The 17,008-nt window shown below is 41.2% G+C and overlaps 1 protein-coding gene across 4 annotated transcripts in view; it reads left to right on the plus strand.

Moving 5' to 3' along the window:
• The window catches only part of VWA8 (von Willebrand factor A domain containing 8), a 372,743-nt gene that overhangs the window by 232,739 nt on the left and 122,996 nt on the right, over nucleotides 1-17,008 (plus strand). For all 4 annotated transcript variants that reach the window (XM_044926848.2, XM_025263046.3, XM_044926849.2 and 1 more), the window contains exon 35: nucleotides 5,869-6,064. In XM_044926848.2, the coding sequence (XP_044782783.2) occupies nucleotides 5,869-6,064 (196 nt within the window). The remainder of the gene's footprint in view (nucleotides 1-5,868; nucleotides 6,065-17,008) is intronic.

Consider the following 17,008-nt stretch of genomic DNA (forward strand, 5'->3'; position numbering starts at 1 on the left):
ACAGGCACCATCTTCCTCTGAAGGAAATGTGAGAAGATAAAATAGAAAGGTTATTTCAGTCCAAGTTGCCATCTAATAACCTTAGATGTAGCTCTGTGTGTTTTGATTAAATATTTAATTTTCATAATTTTCTTTGTAGCTTTTAGGTGGAGTGATAGAATCACTTAAAGATAAAATATTGGCTCTGCTTAATAGTACACCAGTCTCGCATATCTCAAAATTTTAATGTGATTAATGAATAATGAGTACTTCAGGGTTTAAGACTTTTGAAATCCAAAACCCAGTGGATAATATGTGGCTTAGGACTTTGCCATATGTCTGCCTAATTATCAAGCAAAAAACATTTGCTGTGGATTATATAACTGAAAATGAAACATGTTGTTGGAATACAGCAGGCTTGATTAAATGAAGAGTTGTGTTTAATATGCTTGCCACAAATGCTTGCTGGGGTCAGTAGAGAAAATACTGAATCTGCTTTTCTGAAGGTGGAGCTGTTTTAAAAAGTTGATCTTTTGATTAAAGAAATTGACATAGAAATATAATGTCACTGTAAAAAGGTAAGAAAGCTGAGTATAAGGTAATGTTTGTATTGACCCTCTAGAAATCCTTTGTAGATTATAGGCTAGAGATCTTGTTAAATTAAAAGCTCTATTCCTTGTATTTAGTACCCACCATATAGGAGATGTTCATGAATTTTTGTTTAATGAAGGATTAGAGTCAGTTAGACAACCTTTCAGCATTTTATGAGAGCAGTCATATATTTGAGACCCCAATACAAGCCAGGCATTGCACTATTCTAAACCCTTTCATACATGTGGAATTTATGACAATTCCACAAGGTTTTATAGATGAAACAATAAAAACAGAGAGGATCTATTCCCCCAGGCCACAAAGATATTGAGTAAGGAAGCTGTCATTTGAGCTCAAGAATGACTGGCCTTCAGACTCATGTCTTTTTATACCACAGTATCTTTCTGCCTTTATGTGATTTTCATTTGATTCTTCATAAAACTATCAACAAAAGGGTATGTCGTCTCTTGTTAACATTTTACAGCATTATCAGAGGCACCTGAATTATTGTAAACTTACTTTAATTTTTTTATCCTACAAAATCCTATCCAAATGGCCACAAAAATCTTTAGCAAGTGTCTTAGTGAACCCTCAAAAGTGAAATGTTAAAAGCATTCCTTTTAATATCAAGAGTAAGACAAAGATACCCATTACCACCACTTCTACTAAACACTGTACTGAGCATCTTAGACGTGAGCCATTAAAAGTTTTAATAAATTGAATTTCATCAAAATCAAAAGCTTCCACTCTGTAAAAAGACACTGTGAGGAGAGTTAAAAAACGATCTACAGGCTGGGAGAAAATATTGGCAAATCACATATCCAACAAAGGACTGGTATCCAAAATACATAAAGATTTCTTAAAACTCAAGAGTGACGAAACAAATAATCTGGTATAAAAAATAAGCAAAGGGAGGACCTGTGTGAGGTGTCAGAGGTCAGAGCCTGAGCAGGCGAAAAAGATATCCATAGTGGGGGAGGGAGGGACAGCTGGTGATGGGAGTCAGGTGCCGCCAGGATGAATGACGTCACCATGAAGGGGCAGGCTGGTGTGGAATGCGGGGGCCCCAGTGAGGTGAAGACTTCACTGATGCCTGAACATAGCTCAGTGCGGGCTACAAGGACCAAGCAGAGTGCAGGGGGCATTTGCCTGGAAGAGGAAGTTAGTGGTGGAGATAGGAGCTGAGTCATATACAGTGGAACTCAGCAAAAAAGTAACTATGTTAAAGATAATGAAGTCTAGGTTTCTCTCTGTTTGAGAAGGGAGTTACAGATGCAGCAGGGAAGAAAACTAGATTGAGTCCTGTAGAGGTTGGTTAGGAATTGGATGTATCTGAGTGGACTCATGGTTTTCAATGTATTTAAGTAGATATAAAAATAAAATTGGAGGTGAATGTATTTTTTAAAAAATGGGCAAAAGACTTGAACAGACTCTTTACTATAGAGGATAAATGGATGGTAATTGAGTATATAAAAAGATGTTCATTAGTCCTTAGGGAAATGCAAATTAAAACCACAATGAGATAGTACTACTACCCTACTGCCTATTAGAATAGCTAAAATTAAAAAAAAAAAATTAACACCCACAATACCAAGTACCAAGTATTATGCATAAGAAAGTCGCACTAACTCAGTGGTTAATTAGTCCCACTAAGTCAGGGATAAAGAATCCCCCTGCCAATGCAGGAGATGCTGGAAATGCAAGTTGGATCCCTGGGTCAGAAAGATCCCCTGGAGAAGGAAATAGCAACCCACTCCAGTATTCTTGCCTGGAGAATCTGTGGACAGAGGAGCCTGGTGGGCTACAGTCTATGGGATCGCAAAGAGTCAGACATCACTGAGGGACTAAGTGCCAGGACATACCAAGTACTGACAAGGATGCAGTGCAAATCAACTCTCACAGTCTTATGGAAGACAAAGGGCAAACAATAAGACCTTTCTGAAGAAGAGCCAGAATAAAAGGCAGAGGTACTTACCCTCTAAAGTTCAAGGCTTATTACAAAACCTAAGTAACTAAGACCATGTAGTATAGGCCACAGGAGTAGAAAAATACACAGTGAAACAGAATGCAATGCCTAGAAACAGATAGATCCATACACATACGGAACTGATTTCCCATACCAGTGCTCATCAGTGGGCAAAGGTTGATGATATTTGAACAGTTACTCTCCATGGACAAAAAAGGATGAGCATGGATCACAGCCTCATACCACTTACAAAATATTTCCTTAGGGATTAAGGAATTAAAAGTGAGAGGAAAAACCTCAAAATGTTTAGCAAATGCATAGGAGAATATCTTTGATTTGAGAGTAGAGAAGGATAAATATATATGGTAAAAAATTTAAAGTAAAGCAAGAGGGACTTGCCTGGTGGTCCAGTGATTAAGAATCTGCCTTGCAGTGTAGTGGATGAGGGTTCGAGCCCTGGTCGGGGAATTAAGATCCCACTTGCTGCGGAGCTATTGAGCCCATGAGTTCTTGAGCCCGTGCACAACTAGAGAGTCCTTTCACCACAGCAAAGGATCCCAAGTGGGACAATAAGACCTGACACAGCCAAATAAATAGATACGTTTTGAAAAAAAATTAAGTAAAGCAAGAGAAAAAAATAATAAAAAATTCCAAGACAGTTAATGTCTAGGAGAGATGAAAGAGACATGATTGGGAAGGGGGCCTCCAAGGTGCTTGAGAAATAATGGTAATACTATTCCTTATGCCAGTTAGTGGATGCACTCAGCATTTTCCATTTAAAATAGTTATTTATTTACTTGCAGTTATTTAAATTAACTATAGTGTTGTGCCAAAGTGACAAATAGTGACAAAAAGATTCAAGGCATTAGATCTGACAGAGTGCCTGAAGAACTATTAATGGAGTTTCAGGACATTGTACACGAGGCAGTGATCAAGACCATCCCCAAGAAAAAGAAGTGCAAAAAGGCAAAATGGTTGTCTGAGGAGGCCTTACAAAAAGCTGAGAAAAGAAGAGAAGTGAAACACAAAGGAGAAAAGGAAAGAGATACCATTTGAATGCAGAGTTTCAAAGAATAGCAAGGAGAGATGAGAAAGCCTTCCTGAGTGATCAAAGCAAAGGAATAGAGGAAAACAATAGAATGGGAAAGACTAGAGATCTCTTCAAGAAAGTTAGAGATACAAAAGGAACATTTCATGCAAAGATGGTCACACTAAAGGACAGAAATGGTAGGGACTTAATAGAAGCAGGAGATATTAAGAAAAGGTGGCAAGAATACATAGAAGAACTGTACAAAAAAGATCTTCATGACCCAGATAACCACGAGGGTGTGATCACTCACCTAGAGCCAGACATCCTGGAATGTGAAGTCAAGTGGGCCTTAGGAAACATCACTACGAACAAAGCTAGTGGAGATGATGGAATTCCAGTTGAGCTATTTCAAATCCTAAAATATGATGCTGTGAAAGTGCTGCATTCAATATACCAGCAAATTTGGAAACCTCAGCAGTGGCCACAGGACTGGAAAAAGATCAGTTTTCATTCCAATCCCAAAGAAAGGCAATGCCAAAGAATGCTCAAACTACTGTGCAATTGCACTCGTCTCACACTCTAACAAAGCCATGCTCAAAATTCTCCAAGCCAGGCTTCCACAGCACGTGAACCATGAACTTCCAGATGTTCAAGCTGGATTTAGAAAAGACAGAGGAACCAGAGATCAAATTGCCAGCATCCGTTGGTTTATCGAAAAAGTGACAGAGTTCCAGAAAAACATCTACTTCTGCTTTATTGGCTACGCCACAGTTTGATCACAACAAACTGTGGAAAATTCTGAAAGAAATGGGAATACCAGACCGCCTTACCTGCCTCCTGAGAAATCTGTATGCAGGTCAAGAAACAAGAGTAAGAATTGGACATGGAACAACAGACTGGTTCCAAATTGAGAAAGAGGTACGTCAAGGCCGTGTATTGTCACCCTGCTTATTTAACTTCTATGCAGAGTACATCATGCAGAATGCCAGACTGGATGAAGCACAAGCTGGAATCAAGATTGCCAGGAGAAACATCAATAACCTCAGATATGCAGATGATACCACCCTTATGGTAGAAAGTGAAGAGCCTCTTGATGAAAGTGAAAGAGGAGAGTGAAGAAGCTGGCTCAATACTCAACATTCAAAAAACTAAGATCATCACATCCAGTCCCATCACTTCATGGCAAATAGATGGGGAAACAATGGAAAGAGTGAGAGACTTTATTTTTGGGGGCTCCAAAATCACTGCAGATGTTGACTGCAGACATGAAATTAAAAGACGCTTGCTCCTTGGAAGAAAAGTTATGACCAACCTAGACAGCATATTAAAAAGCAGAGACATTACTTTGCCAACAAAGGTCCTTCTAGTCAAGGCTATGGTTTTTCCAGTGGTCATGTATGGATGTGAGAGTTAGGCCATAAAGAAAGCTGAGTGCCGAAGAATTGATGCTTTTGAACTGTGGTGTTGGAGAAGACTCTTGAGAGTCCCTTGGACTGCAAGGAGATCCAACCAGTCCATCCTAAAGGAAATCAGTCCTAAATATTCATGGGAAAGACTGATGCTGAAGCTGAAACTCCAATACTTTGGCCACCTGATGCGAAGAACTGACTCACCGGAAAAGTTCCTAATGCTGGGAAAGATTGAAGGCAGGAGGAGAAGGGGACAACAGAGGATGAGATGGTTGGATGGCATCACTGACTCGATGAACATGAATTGAAGCAACTCCGGGAGCTGGTGATGGACAGGAAAGCCTAGCTTGCTGTAGTCCATGGGGTCACAAAGAGTCAGACACAACTAAACAACTGAGCTGAACTGATACTGTTGTGCCAAGTCTCTTCAGTCGTGTCCAACTCTTTGCGACCTTATGGACTGTAGCCCACCAGGCTCCTCTGTTCATGGGATTCTCCAAGCAAGAATACTGAGGTGGGTTGTCATGCCCTCTTCCTGGTAATCTTCCTGACCTGTGGATAGAATCCAGGTCTCTTATGTTGCCTGCATTGGCAGGCAGCTTCTTTACCACTAAGGCCACCTGGGAAGCCCAACTATACTCTTATATTCCCTCATTTTAGTTATAATTCATTTCAAAATAAAAAATATGTTGTATACTTTACACTTGTCTGAAAATTATGATTATCAATAAAGGAACTGTATTCTGCATTAAGAAAGGTTAAAGAATAATTTGATTTTCTTATGTTTGTGGAATATAAGTTTACCACTGGCATCTGTTTAAAGGACTACACTGTAACAGTTTTGAGTGTAGTTTATAGTACTTCAGTACTTGAATCTCTCTTTTTCCTTTTAGTCACCTAGTGAAGTTTATTCTTGGAAAAGGCCATCATCTTTGAGTAAATCAAGAGTCACTGATACAACATTCTATGGAGGAAAGAAGAAAAGTGGAACCGCGAAACAGAGCAATTGTGTGACTCTTTTGGATACGAATCAGATAGTCAGGATTTTGCCCCCCGGAGAAGTCCCTCTACAAGACATCTACCCAAAAGGTAAGAGATTTAACAATTCCTAATTTATCGTGGTAGTCAAAGGTAGTTGGTTTTGATAGGAACATTTAACATCATTATCTTTCTATACTTACGAATAATTCTAACAGTTTAGTAGCTAGAAAGCCTTACATGCGCTCAGAATGTTTACACTCAGCCTGTTACAGCGCATGATTGTACCCTCTGCTGTTAGGACTCATTGGCACTGCAGTCTATGCAGTGACCTGACTTAGACCACGTTTTCACAGAGACTCAAAAGTTATTAGAACATAAGGCGTAGAATGGTGGTGCTGGTGGTGAAGGACGCATCTGCCAGTGCAGGAGATACAAGAGGCATGGGTTGGATCCCTGGGTCTGGAAGATCCCCTGGAGGAGCTCATGGCAACCAGCTTCAGTAATCTTGCCTGGAGAGTCCCACGGACAGAGGAGCCTGGCGGGCTACAGAGCATAGGGGTGAAAAGAGTCAGACACTGATGTGACTGCGCACGTACACACAAGGCCATGGATTATAGGGCCTGACTTTTGTGTTAAACTCCTGTGACTAAAGGCCAGTCTTATTCACTTCCCAGTGCTCTCAACGTCAACCTGCTTTTCTTACTGCATAACATGTGCCAGTTCCTGCCCCGGTCACTTTCCCTCATAGAAATTCATTTAATTTTCAAAGTCCCATTGTTTCATTTTGTACTCTCAAATTCGTATGCGGAGAAACTGATACAGAGAGGTGAAATAACTTGCTGAGGTCACCCCATCAGTGGACAGCAGAGCCCAGATTTGCACCAGCGTCTTCCGACCCAAGGCCATAGCCGTTCTCACTGAACGACACTGGCTTTCATTGTAAAGGATGGTTGTGAATGTGGTTGACCCTTGAGCCGCCGACTCTCATTTGCATCCTAGTGGCAGTAATATTGTCCTGTGTTACATTCATTACATTAGTGTGGACTTCATAAATATAACACTAAACCTGCTGTGATAATCTGTCTATTACTGGGTTCTAAAAGTCCTGGTTATGTGATAATGTTACAATTAGTCCCTTCCAAATAAATTGCCATTTCCTTTGAATGCTTTTTGTTCATGCACTGACAATCGCTGTTCAGTGCAATAGGAATATGCCCAAGGTGACCTATAAACACAGAGGGGAGGCTTACAACCCAAGTTTGTGATTCTGAGCTGATTCTTGAAAGATGAATGGGAGGGAATCAATGAAGCCGTTGTTCCTGAAAGAGAAAAGTCCACGTGAAAATGCAGAGGCGTGACAGAGCACCACAGGAATGACAAGAAATTCTATACCAAAATTCAGTGCAGCTCATCTACCCAGAAACCTGGAGAGCAACCCTGATACTTCTCCCTCATCCTCCACATTTATCCCGTCATCAGTTGCCATCTCTTTTTGATACAACCTTTAAAGTGAAAGTGAAAGTCACTCAGTCATGTCTGACCCTTTCAACCCCATGGACTATAAACAGTCCATGGAATTCTCCAGGCCAGAACACTGGAGTGGGTAGCCTTTCCCTTCTCCAGAGGATTTCCCCAAACCAGGGATTGAACCCAGGTCTCCTGCATTGCAGACAGATTCTTTACCAGCTGAGCCACCAGGTAAGCTGATCTGATATCCAGCCCCCTCGTCTACAGTTCTGTTACCGACATCCAGTATCACCACCACTGTGCACTGTAACACTGCAGTAGCCTGATGACCAAATTCCCTCTTCCTTCTTCCCTTGCCCCACCCCCATTCCCCACACATCAAACAAAGTGTTGTTTTTAAAGTATTTTATTGTTCTCATTTGTGCTTATTAAGGTCCAGTGTCAGTTCAGTCGCTCAGTCGTGTCTGACTCCTTGCAACCACATGGACAGCAGCACGCCAGGCCTCCCTGTCCATCACCAACTCCCGGAGCTTGCTCAAACTCATGTCCATCGAGTTGGTGATGCCATCCAACCATATCAGCCTCTGTCGTCGCCTTCTCCTCCTTCCTTTAATCTTTCCCAGCATCAGGGTCTTTTCCAGTGAATCAGCTCTTTGCATCAGGTGGCCAAAGTATTGGAGTTTCAGCTTCAGCATCAGTCCTTCCAGTGAAAATTCAGGGTTGATTTCCTTTAGGATGGACTGGCTTGACCTCCTTGCTGTCCAGTGGACTCTCAAGAGTCTTCTCCAACACCACAGTTCAAAAGCATCAATTCTTCAGTGCTCCGCTTTCTTTATAGTCCAACTCTCACATCCATACATGACTAATGGAAAAACCATAGCCTTGACTAGAAGGACCTTTGTTGGCAAAGTAATGTCTCTGCTTTTGAATATGCTGTCTAGGTTGGTCATAACTTTCCTTCCAAGGTAAGTGTCTTAATTTCATGGCTGCAGTCACCATCTGCAGTAATTTTGAAGCCCGAAAAAATAAAGTCTGACACTGTTTCCACTGTTTCACCATCTATTTGCCATGAAGTGATGGGACCGGATGCCATGATTTTGGTTTTCTGAATGTTGAGCTTTAAGCCAACTTTTTCACTCTCTTTCACTTTCATCAAGAGGCTCTTTAATTCTTCTTCACTTTCTGCCATATGCTGTCTAGGTTGGTCATAGCTTTTCTTCTAAGGAAGAAGCGTCTTTTAATTTCATGTCTGCAATCACCATCTGCAGTGATTTTGGAGCCCAAGAAAATAAAGTCTCTCACTCTTTCCATTGTTTCCCCATCTATCTGCCATGAAGTGATGGCACCAGATGCCATGATCTTAGTTTTCTGAATCTTGAGTATTAAGCCAACTTTTTCACTCTCCTCTTTCACTTTCATCAAGACGCTCTTTAGTTCATTTTGCTTTGTGCCACAAGGATGGTGTCAACTGTGTATCTGAGGTTACTGATGTTTCTCTCGGTAATCTTGATTCCAGCTTGTGCTTCATCCAGCCCAGCGTTTCTAATCATGTACTCTGCATATAAGTTAAATAAGCAAGGTGACAATATACAGCCTTGATATACTATACTGCCCCTCCCAATTTGGAAGCAGTCTGTTGTTCCATGTCCAATTCTAACTCTTTCTTCTTGACCTGCATACAGATTTCTCAGGAGGCAGGTAAGGTGGTCTGGTATTCCATCTCTTGAAGAATTTTCCACAGTTTGTTGTGATCAAACTGTGATGTAGTCGATAAAGCAGAAGTAAATGTTTTTCCGGAACTGTGTCGCTTTTTGATGATCCAACAGATTTTGGCAATTTGATCTCTGGTTCCTCTGCCTTTTCTAAAACCAGCTTGAACATCACATACTGTTGAGGCCTGGCTTGGAGAATTTTGAGCATGACTTTGCTAGCATGTGCAATGAGTGCAACTGAACATTCTTTGGCATTGCTTTTCTTTGGGATTGGAATGAAAACTGACCTTTTCCAGTCCTATGGCCACTGCTGAGGTTTCCAAATTTGTGGGCATATTGAGTGCAGCACTTTCACAGCATCATCTTTTAGGATTTGAAATAGCTCAACTGGAATACCATCACCTCCGCTAGCTTCATTCGTAGTGATGCTTCCTAAGGCCCACTTGACTTCGTATTCCAGGATGTCTGGCTCTAGGTGAGTGATCACAGCATCGTGGTTATCTGGGTCATGAAGATCTTTTTGTATAGTTCTTCTGTGTATTCTTGCCACCTCTTCTTAATATCTCTTGCTTCTATTAGGTCCATACCTTTTCTGTCCTTTATTGTGCCCATCTTTGCATGAAATGTTCCCTTGGTGTCTCTAATTTTCTTTAAGAGATCTCTAGTCTTTCCCATTCTATTGTTTTCCTCTATTTCTTGCATTGATTGCTGAGGAAGGCTTTCTTATCTCTCCTTGCTATTCTTTGGAGCTCTGCATTCAAATGACTATATCTTTCCTTTTCTCCTTTGCTTTTTGCTTCTCTTCTTTTCTCAGCTTTTTGTAAGGCCTCCTCAGACAACTATTTTGCCTTTTTGCATTTCTTTTTCATGGGAATGGCCTTGATCCCTGTCTCCTGTACAACGTCACATACCTCCATCCATAGTTCATCAGGCACTCTGTCTATCAGATCTAATCCCTTAAATCTATTTCTCACTTCTACTGTGTAGTCATAAGGGATTTGATTTAGGTCATACCTGAAAGATCTAGTGGTTTTCCCTACTTTCTTCAATTTAAGTCTATATTTAACAATAACGAGTTCATGATCTGAGCCACAGTCAGCTCCTGGTCTTGTTTTTGTTGACTGTATAGAGCTTCTCCATCTTTGGCTGCGAAGAATATGATCAGTCTGATTTTGGTATTGACCATCTGGTGATGTAAGGTCCAGTTTACAAACAGTAAAATTCACTGTTTTGGTGTATAGTGCTGGGAGCTTCACAAACACATCCAGTTGTGTAACCATCACATAACTACAGTGAACAGTTCCATCTCCCCTAAACCTCCCCTATGCCACTGTGCCATCAAGCCCTACCCCCAACCCCTCACTGATTTTTTTTCTGCCCTTAGTCACTTGCGTTTTTCAAAATGTCACATAAATGGAATCACACAGTATGTGGCACTTCGAGTCTGGTTTCTTTCACTTAATATTATATGTTTGCAAATAATTTACATTGTATGTACCGGTTGTTTGCTCCTTTTTATTGCTGAATATCTCATTGTGATTTTAATCTGCATTTTCCCTAGTCCCACATGATGTTGAGCATCTTTTCATGTCTATCTTCTTTAGTGAAATGTCTCTTCAGATCCTTTGCCCACTTTCTGAACTGGGTTACTTGCTTTCTTTTTAATGATTTTTTTGAGTACTTGGGTTTATATAGTCTAGATACAAGTCTAATATATCAGATACATGTTTTCCAAACATTTTCTCCCATTTTGGTGACAGGCCCAAATTTCCCATTTTCTTTTAGAGATTTCATATTTCTAGATTTTGCACTTAGATTTATACTCCAGGTTAATGTTTTCAATTAATTTATTTTTAAATTGAAAGATAATTGCTCTACAGAATTTTGTTGCTTTCTGTCAAACCTCAACATGAATCAGCCATAGGTATACATATGTCCCCTCCCTCTTGAACTTCCCTCTCATCTTCCTCCCCATCCCACCCCTCTAGGTTGATACAGAGCCCCTGTTTGAGTTCCCTGAGCCATACAGCAAATTCCTGTTGGCTATCTATTTTACATATGGTAATGTAAGTTTCCATGTTACTCTCTCCATATGTCTCACCCTCTCCTTCCCTCTCCCCATGCCCATAAGTCTGTTCTCTATGTCTGTTTCTCCACTGCTGGCCTGCAGATAAATTCTTTGGTACCATCTTTCTAGATTCTATATATATGCATTAGTATATGATCAAGTTAATTTTCTTTATGGTATAAGGTGTGGATTAAGGCTCATTGTTTTTCATGGAAATAGTCAATTGTTTAACATCATTTACTGAAAGACTATCCTTTTTCCGTTAAATTATCTTTGGAGCTCTGTGGAAAAGCAACTGACCACATATGTGTGTTTCTTTCTGAGTTTGCATTTGTATTCAATTGATCTTTGTGTCTGTCCCCTCATTAACACCATACTCTCTTGATTACTACTTCATAGTTTGCCTTAAAATCAGGTAGTAGAGATCCTTCAGTTTTGTTGGTAGGGATGAGTGGATGCAAAATTACTAAGAGGGAATCAGAGGTAATGGAGGATTCTGACTAAATCAACCTAACAAGATCCCTGCTGCAGGCAGGCCAGGGTGATCAGACTTTATTTGGGAAATGGTAGAGGATCAGGAACTCTGCCAGATATCCAGGTTGAGGTTTCTGGTTAAGCTAGCTGAACTTTATTCTTGCTAAAACTGGACAATGCTTAGATGAACATTGAAGGCCAAAAGTGTGTACCTAAATGAGAGGAGGATTCAGAAAAGCCTGACTAGAGTTTGGTGTGGGGGTGGGAAATTTTTCCCTTCTTCCCTTCAGGTTTTTTGATTGGTCTGATAATTAAATTGATGTAAGACAGGTTAACAGGAGGGAAAAAAATGCACATGAATGGGAGTTCCATAGAGATTGTTGTTGTTGTTTAGTTGCTCACTCATGTCCAACTCTTTATGACCCCCTGAACTGCAGCACGCCAGGCTGTCCTTCACTATGTCCCGGAATCTGCTCAAACTCATGTTCATTGAATCGATTATGCCATCTACTCATCTGATCCTCTGTCACCCCCTTCTCTTCCTGCCTTCTTTCCCAGCATCAGGGTCTTTTCCAGTGAGTTGGTTCTTCATAACAGGTGGCCAAAGTATTGGAGTTTCAGCTTCAGCATCAGTCCTTCCAGTGAATATTCAGGGTTGATTTCCTTTAGGATGGACTGGCTTGATCTCCTTGCTGTCCAAGGGACTCTCAAGAGTCTTCTCCAACACCACAGTTCAAAAGCATCAGTTCATTGGCACTCAGCCTTCTTTATGGTCCAAGTCTCACAGCCATACATGACTACTGGAAAAACCATGGCTCTGACAATACAGACCTTTATCAATATATGAAGACTCAAAGGGCATCCAGGTATCACATAAATACATCGGGGGATAGGAAATGGGGTGTTAGGCAAGGGAAGTTTTGTGTGGTCAGTGAGTTGTGTCAGATTCTTTTGTGACCCCATGGACTGTAGCCCGCCCACCAGGCTCCTCTGTCCATGGGATTCTCTAGGCAAGAATACTGGAGTGGGTTGCCATTTCCTTCCCCAGGGGACCTTCCTGACCCAGGGATCAAACCTGGGTCTCCTACATTGGCAGGTGGATTCTTTACCACTGAGCCACCAGGAACGCCCAGGCAGGGGAAGGGGGTATGTGAAAAAGAGTTAAACTCTCATCCTATATGATGGGACGTTGATGAATAATGCCTAAAAGTAAAACATCAAGACAGCACCAGAAGGATAAAGGTGAACACTAAAGAAACAGGTTTATAAAGTTGAAAGTATCTCTGGTAGTAGAAAGTGAGGTGTGAGAGGCGTGAAGCTGGGGCTGATGATTTTTTCCTTCAGCCTGTTTGACTCTTCAATCTGTGAGCCTTTAGGTCTCTGATGATAATTCAAACTAATTTTTTCAAGTAAATACAGTCCAGCCACCTGATTAGTCAGGAACACATGTGAATAAGCCTTTTATTAAATAAATCAGTAGAAGCTGTAAAGGCTACTCTCCTGGTGGCTTTGACAAAGAGGGTGTCACTCGTGGTTGATGCAGATGGGCGGGGGCGGGGGAGCATTTAGTCCTTTCTTCCAATCATGTTTCCTCTAGTTAAATGTTAGCTTCCCCCCACCCCTTTAAATCATAGGCTTCAGCTCTTTAAACACGAAGTAATGACTCTTGATTGAAAGCAAAGTGCCCTTGTTTGAACTTTGAATAAATTCAAAGATCTGGTATCACCCCGATTACAGGGCACACATCAGTCTTTGAACCTGTGAACACAGAAGTTCTTGAAACCTAGTACAGTAGGGAGCACATACACATCAAATTACATTGCTCGAAGGAGTGAATTTTTTATATAATTTCATCTTCCTTCTGAAAATGCTCTTGGTTATTTTGCCTGACAGTTTTTCCCCCCCACTGAACCTTGATGCTGTGCCTCCAAGCTGTCCCCACTGTTATGGGAACTGTGCTCTGAGCACTGTGGCAATGACTTCCCTTTAATCGTTAGGGAACTAATCCCTAAATGTAATTTATACCTCTCTTCTAAATCCACCTGGATTACAAATGTAATGGAAATGTACTTAACCTCCATCCTCGCTACAGTGTTCAAACATTTAAATGGATAGACAAGGATTTGGCTAAGTTTGGAGGGAAATCTGGCCATGGTTTTTACTTCCTTAATTCAATCATATATTCTACACTGATTTATTTTCAAATCCGAAAACTTCACTTCTGATTCTTTTTCAAGCCTTACCATTACCACCATCACTGTGCTAAGTCACATCAGTCATGTCCAACTCTTTGGGACCCTATGGACCGTAGCCTGCCAGGCTCCTCTGTCCATGGGATTGTCTAGGCAAGAATACTGGAGTGGGTTGCCATGCCCTCCTCCAGGGGATCGGGATCTTTCTGACCCAGCGAACCAGCATCTCTTATGTCTCTTACATTGGCAGGCAGGTTCTTTACCACTAGCGCTACCTGGGAAGCAACCTACCACCACCCTTAAAGTCCTTTTTAGCCACAAATTGCCTTTTCTGATGCATGAAAATACTTTTTAGCATGAAGAATAAAATTCTTGCTTTCTCCTCCCTGAAACAGACAGAGCCACTATTGGATTTTCTCATCCTCTTTATGCCATGGAATTAACTTGCACAGTAGGGGAAGAAAAAAAAAAAGCTGTAGGAAAAATGATATTTAAAGTAAGTTGGCTTCCTTTGTTTTCATGGGAAGCCCAAGAGCAGTGGTGGCGGAAGCGCAGCTTAATGCTTCTTCTTATGGAAAAGGCGCGTGTAAGTGGCAGGCCAGACGCAGCTGATGAGCTAGGCAGAGCTAGTCATCCTAACCACTTCAATAGCTGGTCATTTTTGGCAAAGAACGCAGGCTCTATGAATAATTCAACCCACTTCAGTTAGGTCCTAGAGGGAGGAACTGTCAAAAATGATATATGGTGCAAAACTTCGGCCAAGACTGACCTTATATCCCAGGCAGCGTTTCCAGTGCCCGGCAGTGTATGACTTACGATAAGCATATTGGCTTTATACGAATGGCCATCTGGGGATGGCCAATTCAGCCGGGTGGTCCGGTTACCACAGTAACTGGCTTTCTTTACCCTCTGCTGTCCCTGGACACTACCTTCCTTTCCTCCTGCCCCTTTATGCCCCCTAGGACCACTTCTTGCCTAGATGCGCAGCTCACACAGGACCACAGGGCTTCCCATTCTGGAATCCTTCCCAAGTTCCTAAAGGCTCACAATGATTTTTTTTTTTTTTTGCTTTTATTTATTTTTAATTGGAGGGTAATCACATTACAATATTGTGTTGGTTTCTGCCATACATCAACATGAATCAGCCATAGGTATACATGTGTCCCCTTCCTCTTGAACCTCCTTCCCACCTCCCACCCCATCCCACCCCTCTATTTTTCAAAGAAAAGAGAAAAGGGCACTTTCTTCTTCATGCTGTGGGCTCCTCAGACAAGTCAGGAACCACACACGCCTTTTTCCTCTCCTCCTCAGTGCTTCATGTGGAGATGCTCAACCGTGTTTGTTGAATAAATAAGAGAGATGTTGAGGTTGTCAGGTGGCCATCTTGAAAACCTTCAGTTGCGAACAGGAAATTCAAATGCCAAGTTTCTTATTCTTTTGTAAACTACATTGGACAAATTCAATGTGGACTTTCTAGGTTTCTCATTCTAATCAGAAATGTTAATGAGATAATGGAGAAAAGAGAATATCTTCAATAAGTGATGCTGGGAAAACTGGACAACTACATGTAAAAGAATGAAATTAGAACATTTCCTAACACCACACACACAGATAAACTCAAAATGGATTAAAGACCTAGATGTAAAACTCCTAGAGGGAAGCATAGACAGAACACTCTTTGACATAAATCACAGCAAGATCCTCTATGACCCACCTGCTAGAGTAATGGAAATAAAAACAAAAATAAACAAATGGGACCTAATTAAACTTAAAAGCTTTTGCACAATGTAGGAAACTATAAACAAGGTGAAAAGACAACCATCAGAATGGGAGAAAATAATAGCAAATGGAACAACTGACAAAGGATTAATCTCCAAAATATACAAACAGCCCATGCAGCTCAGTACAAGAAAAATAACCCCATCAAAAAGTGAGCATAAGACCTAAACAGACAGTTCTCCAGAGAAGACATGCAGATGGCTAGTAAATGCATGAAAAGATGCTCAACATCACTCATTATTAGAGAAATTCAAATCAAAACTACAATGAGGTATCACCTCACACTGGTCAGAATGGCCACCATCAAAAAAATCTATAGACAGTAAATCCTGAAGAGGGTATGGGGAAGAGAACTCTATTGCAGTCTTGGTGGGAATGTAAATTGATTCAGCCACTATGAAAAACAGTATGGAGATTCCTTAAAAAATTAGGAATAAAAGTACCATGTGACCAACAATCCCACTCTTGTTCATATACCCTGCTGCTGCTGCTAAGTCACTTCAGTCGTGTCTGACTCTGTGCGACCCCATAGACGGCAGCCCACCAGGCTCCACCATTCCTGGGATTCTCCAGGCAAGAACACTGGAAACCATAATTGAAAAAGACAGATATACCTCAGTGCTCATCTTAGCACTACTTACAATAGCTGGGACATGGAAGCCACCTAGATGTCCACTGACAGATGAATGGGTAAAGAAGGTGTGGTACATATATACAGCGGAATATGTATGACTCAGCTGTAAAAAAGGATGCATTTGAGTCCATTCTAATGAAGTGGGTGAAACCTGAAGCTTGTCATACAGAGTGAAGTAAGTCTGAAAGAGAAAAATACTGTATATTAGCACATATATATGGAATCTAGAAAGATGGTACTGATGAACCTATTTGCAAGGCGGCAATGGAGAATCCCAGGGACAGGGGAGCCTGGTGGGCTGCCGTCTGTGGGGTTGCACAGAGTCAGACACAACTGAAGTGACTTAGCAGCAGCAGCAATGGAGATGCAGACAAAAAACATAAAGACTTGTGGACACAGTGGGGGAAGGAGAGGGTGGGATGAATTGAGAGTAGCCCTAAAATGTACGTTACCATATGTAAAATAGATGACCAGTGGGCATTTGCTGCGTGACACAGGGAGCCCAAATGCAGGCTCCGTGACAACCTGGGGGTGGGGTGGGATTGGGAGGTGGGAGGGGGGTTCAATAGGGAGAGGACATAGGTATATCTATGGCTGATTCATAATGATGTATGGCAGAAACCAACATAATATTATAAAGCAATTATTCTTCAATTAAAAATAAATAAATTAAATTTTTTTTAAAAAGGGTAGACACATAAACAAGTATCTTTGAAGTACCTTTAA

Source organism: Bubalus bubalis, chromosome 13 (genome assembly GCF_019923935.1).
Source record: "Bubalus bubalis isolate 160015118507 breed Murrah chromosome 13, NDDB_SH_1, whole genome shotgun sequence".
Taxonomy (NCBI): Eukaryota; Metazoa; Chordata; class Mammalia; order Artiodactyla; family Bovidae; genus Bubalus; species Bubalus bubalis.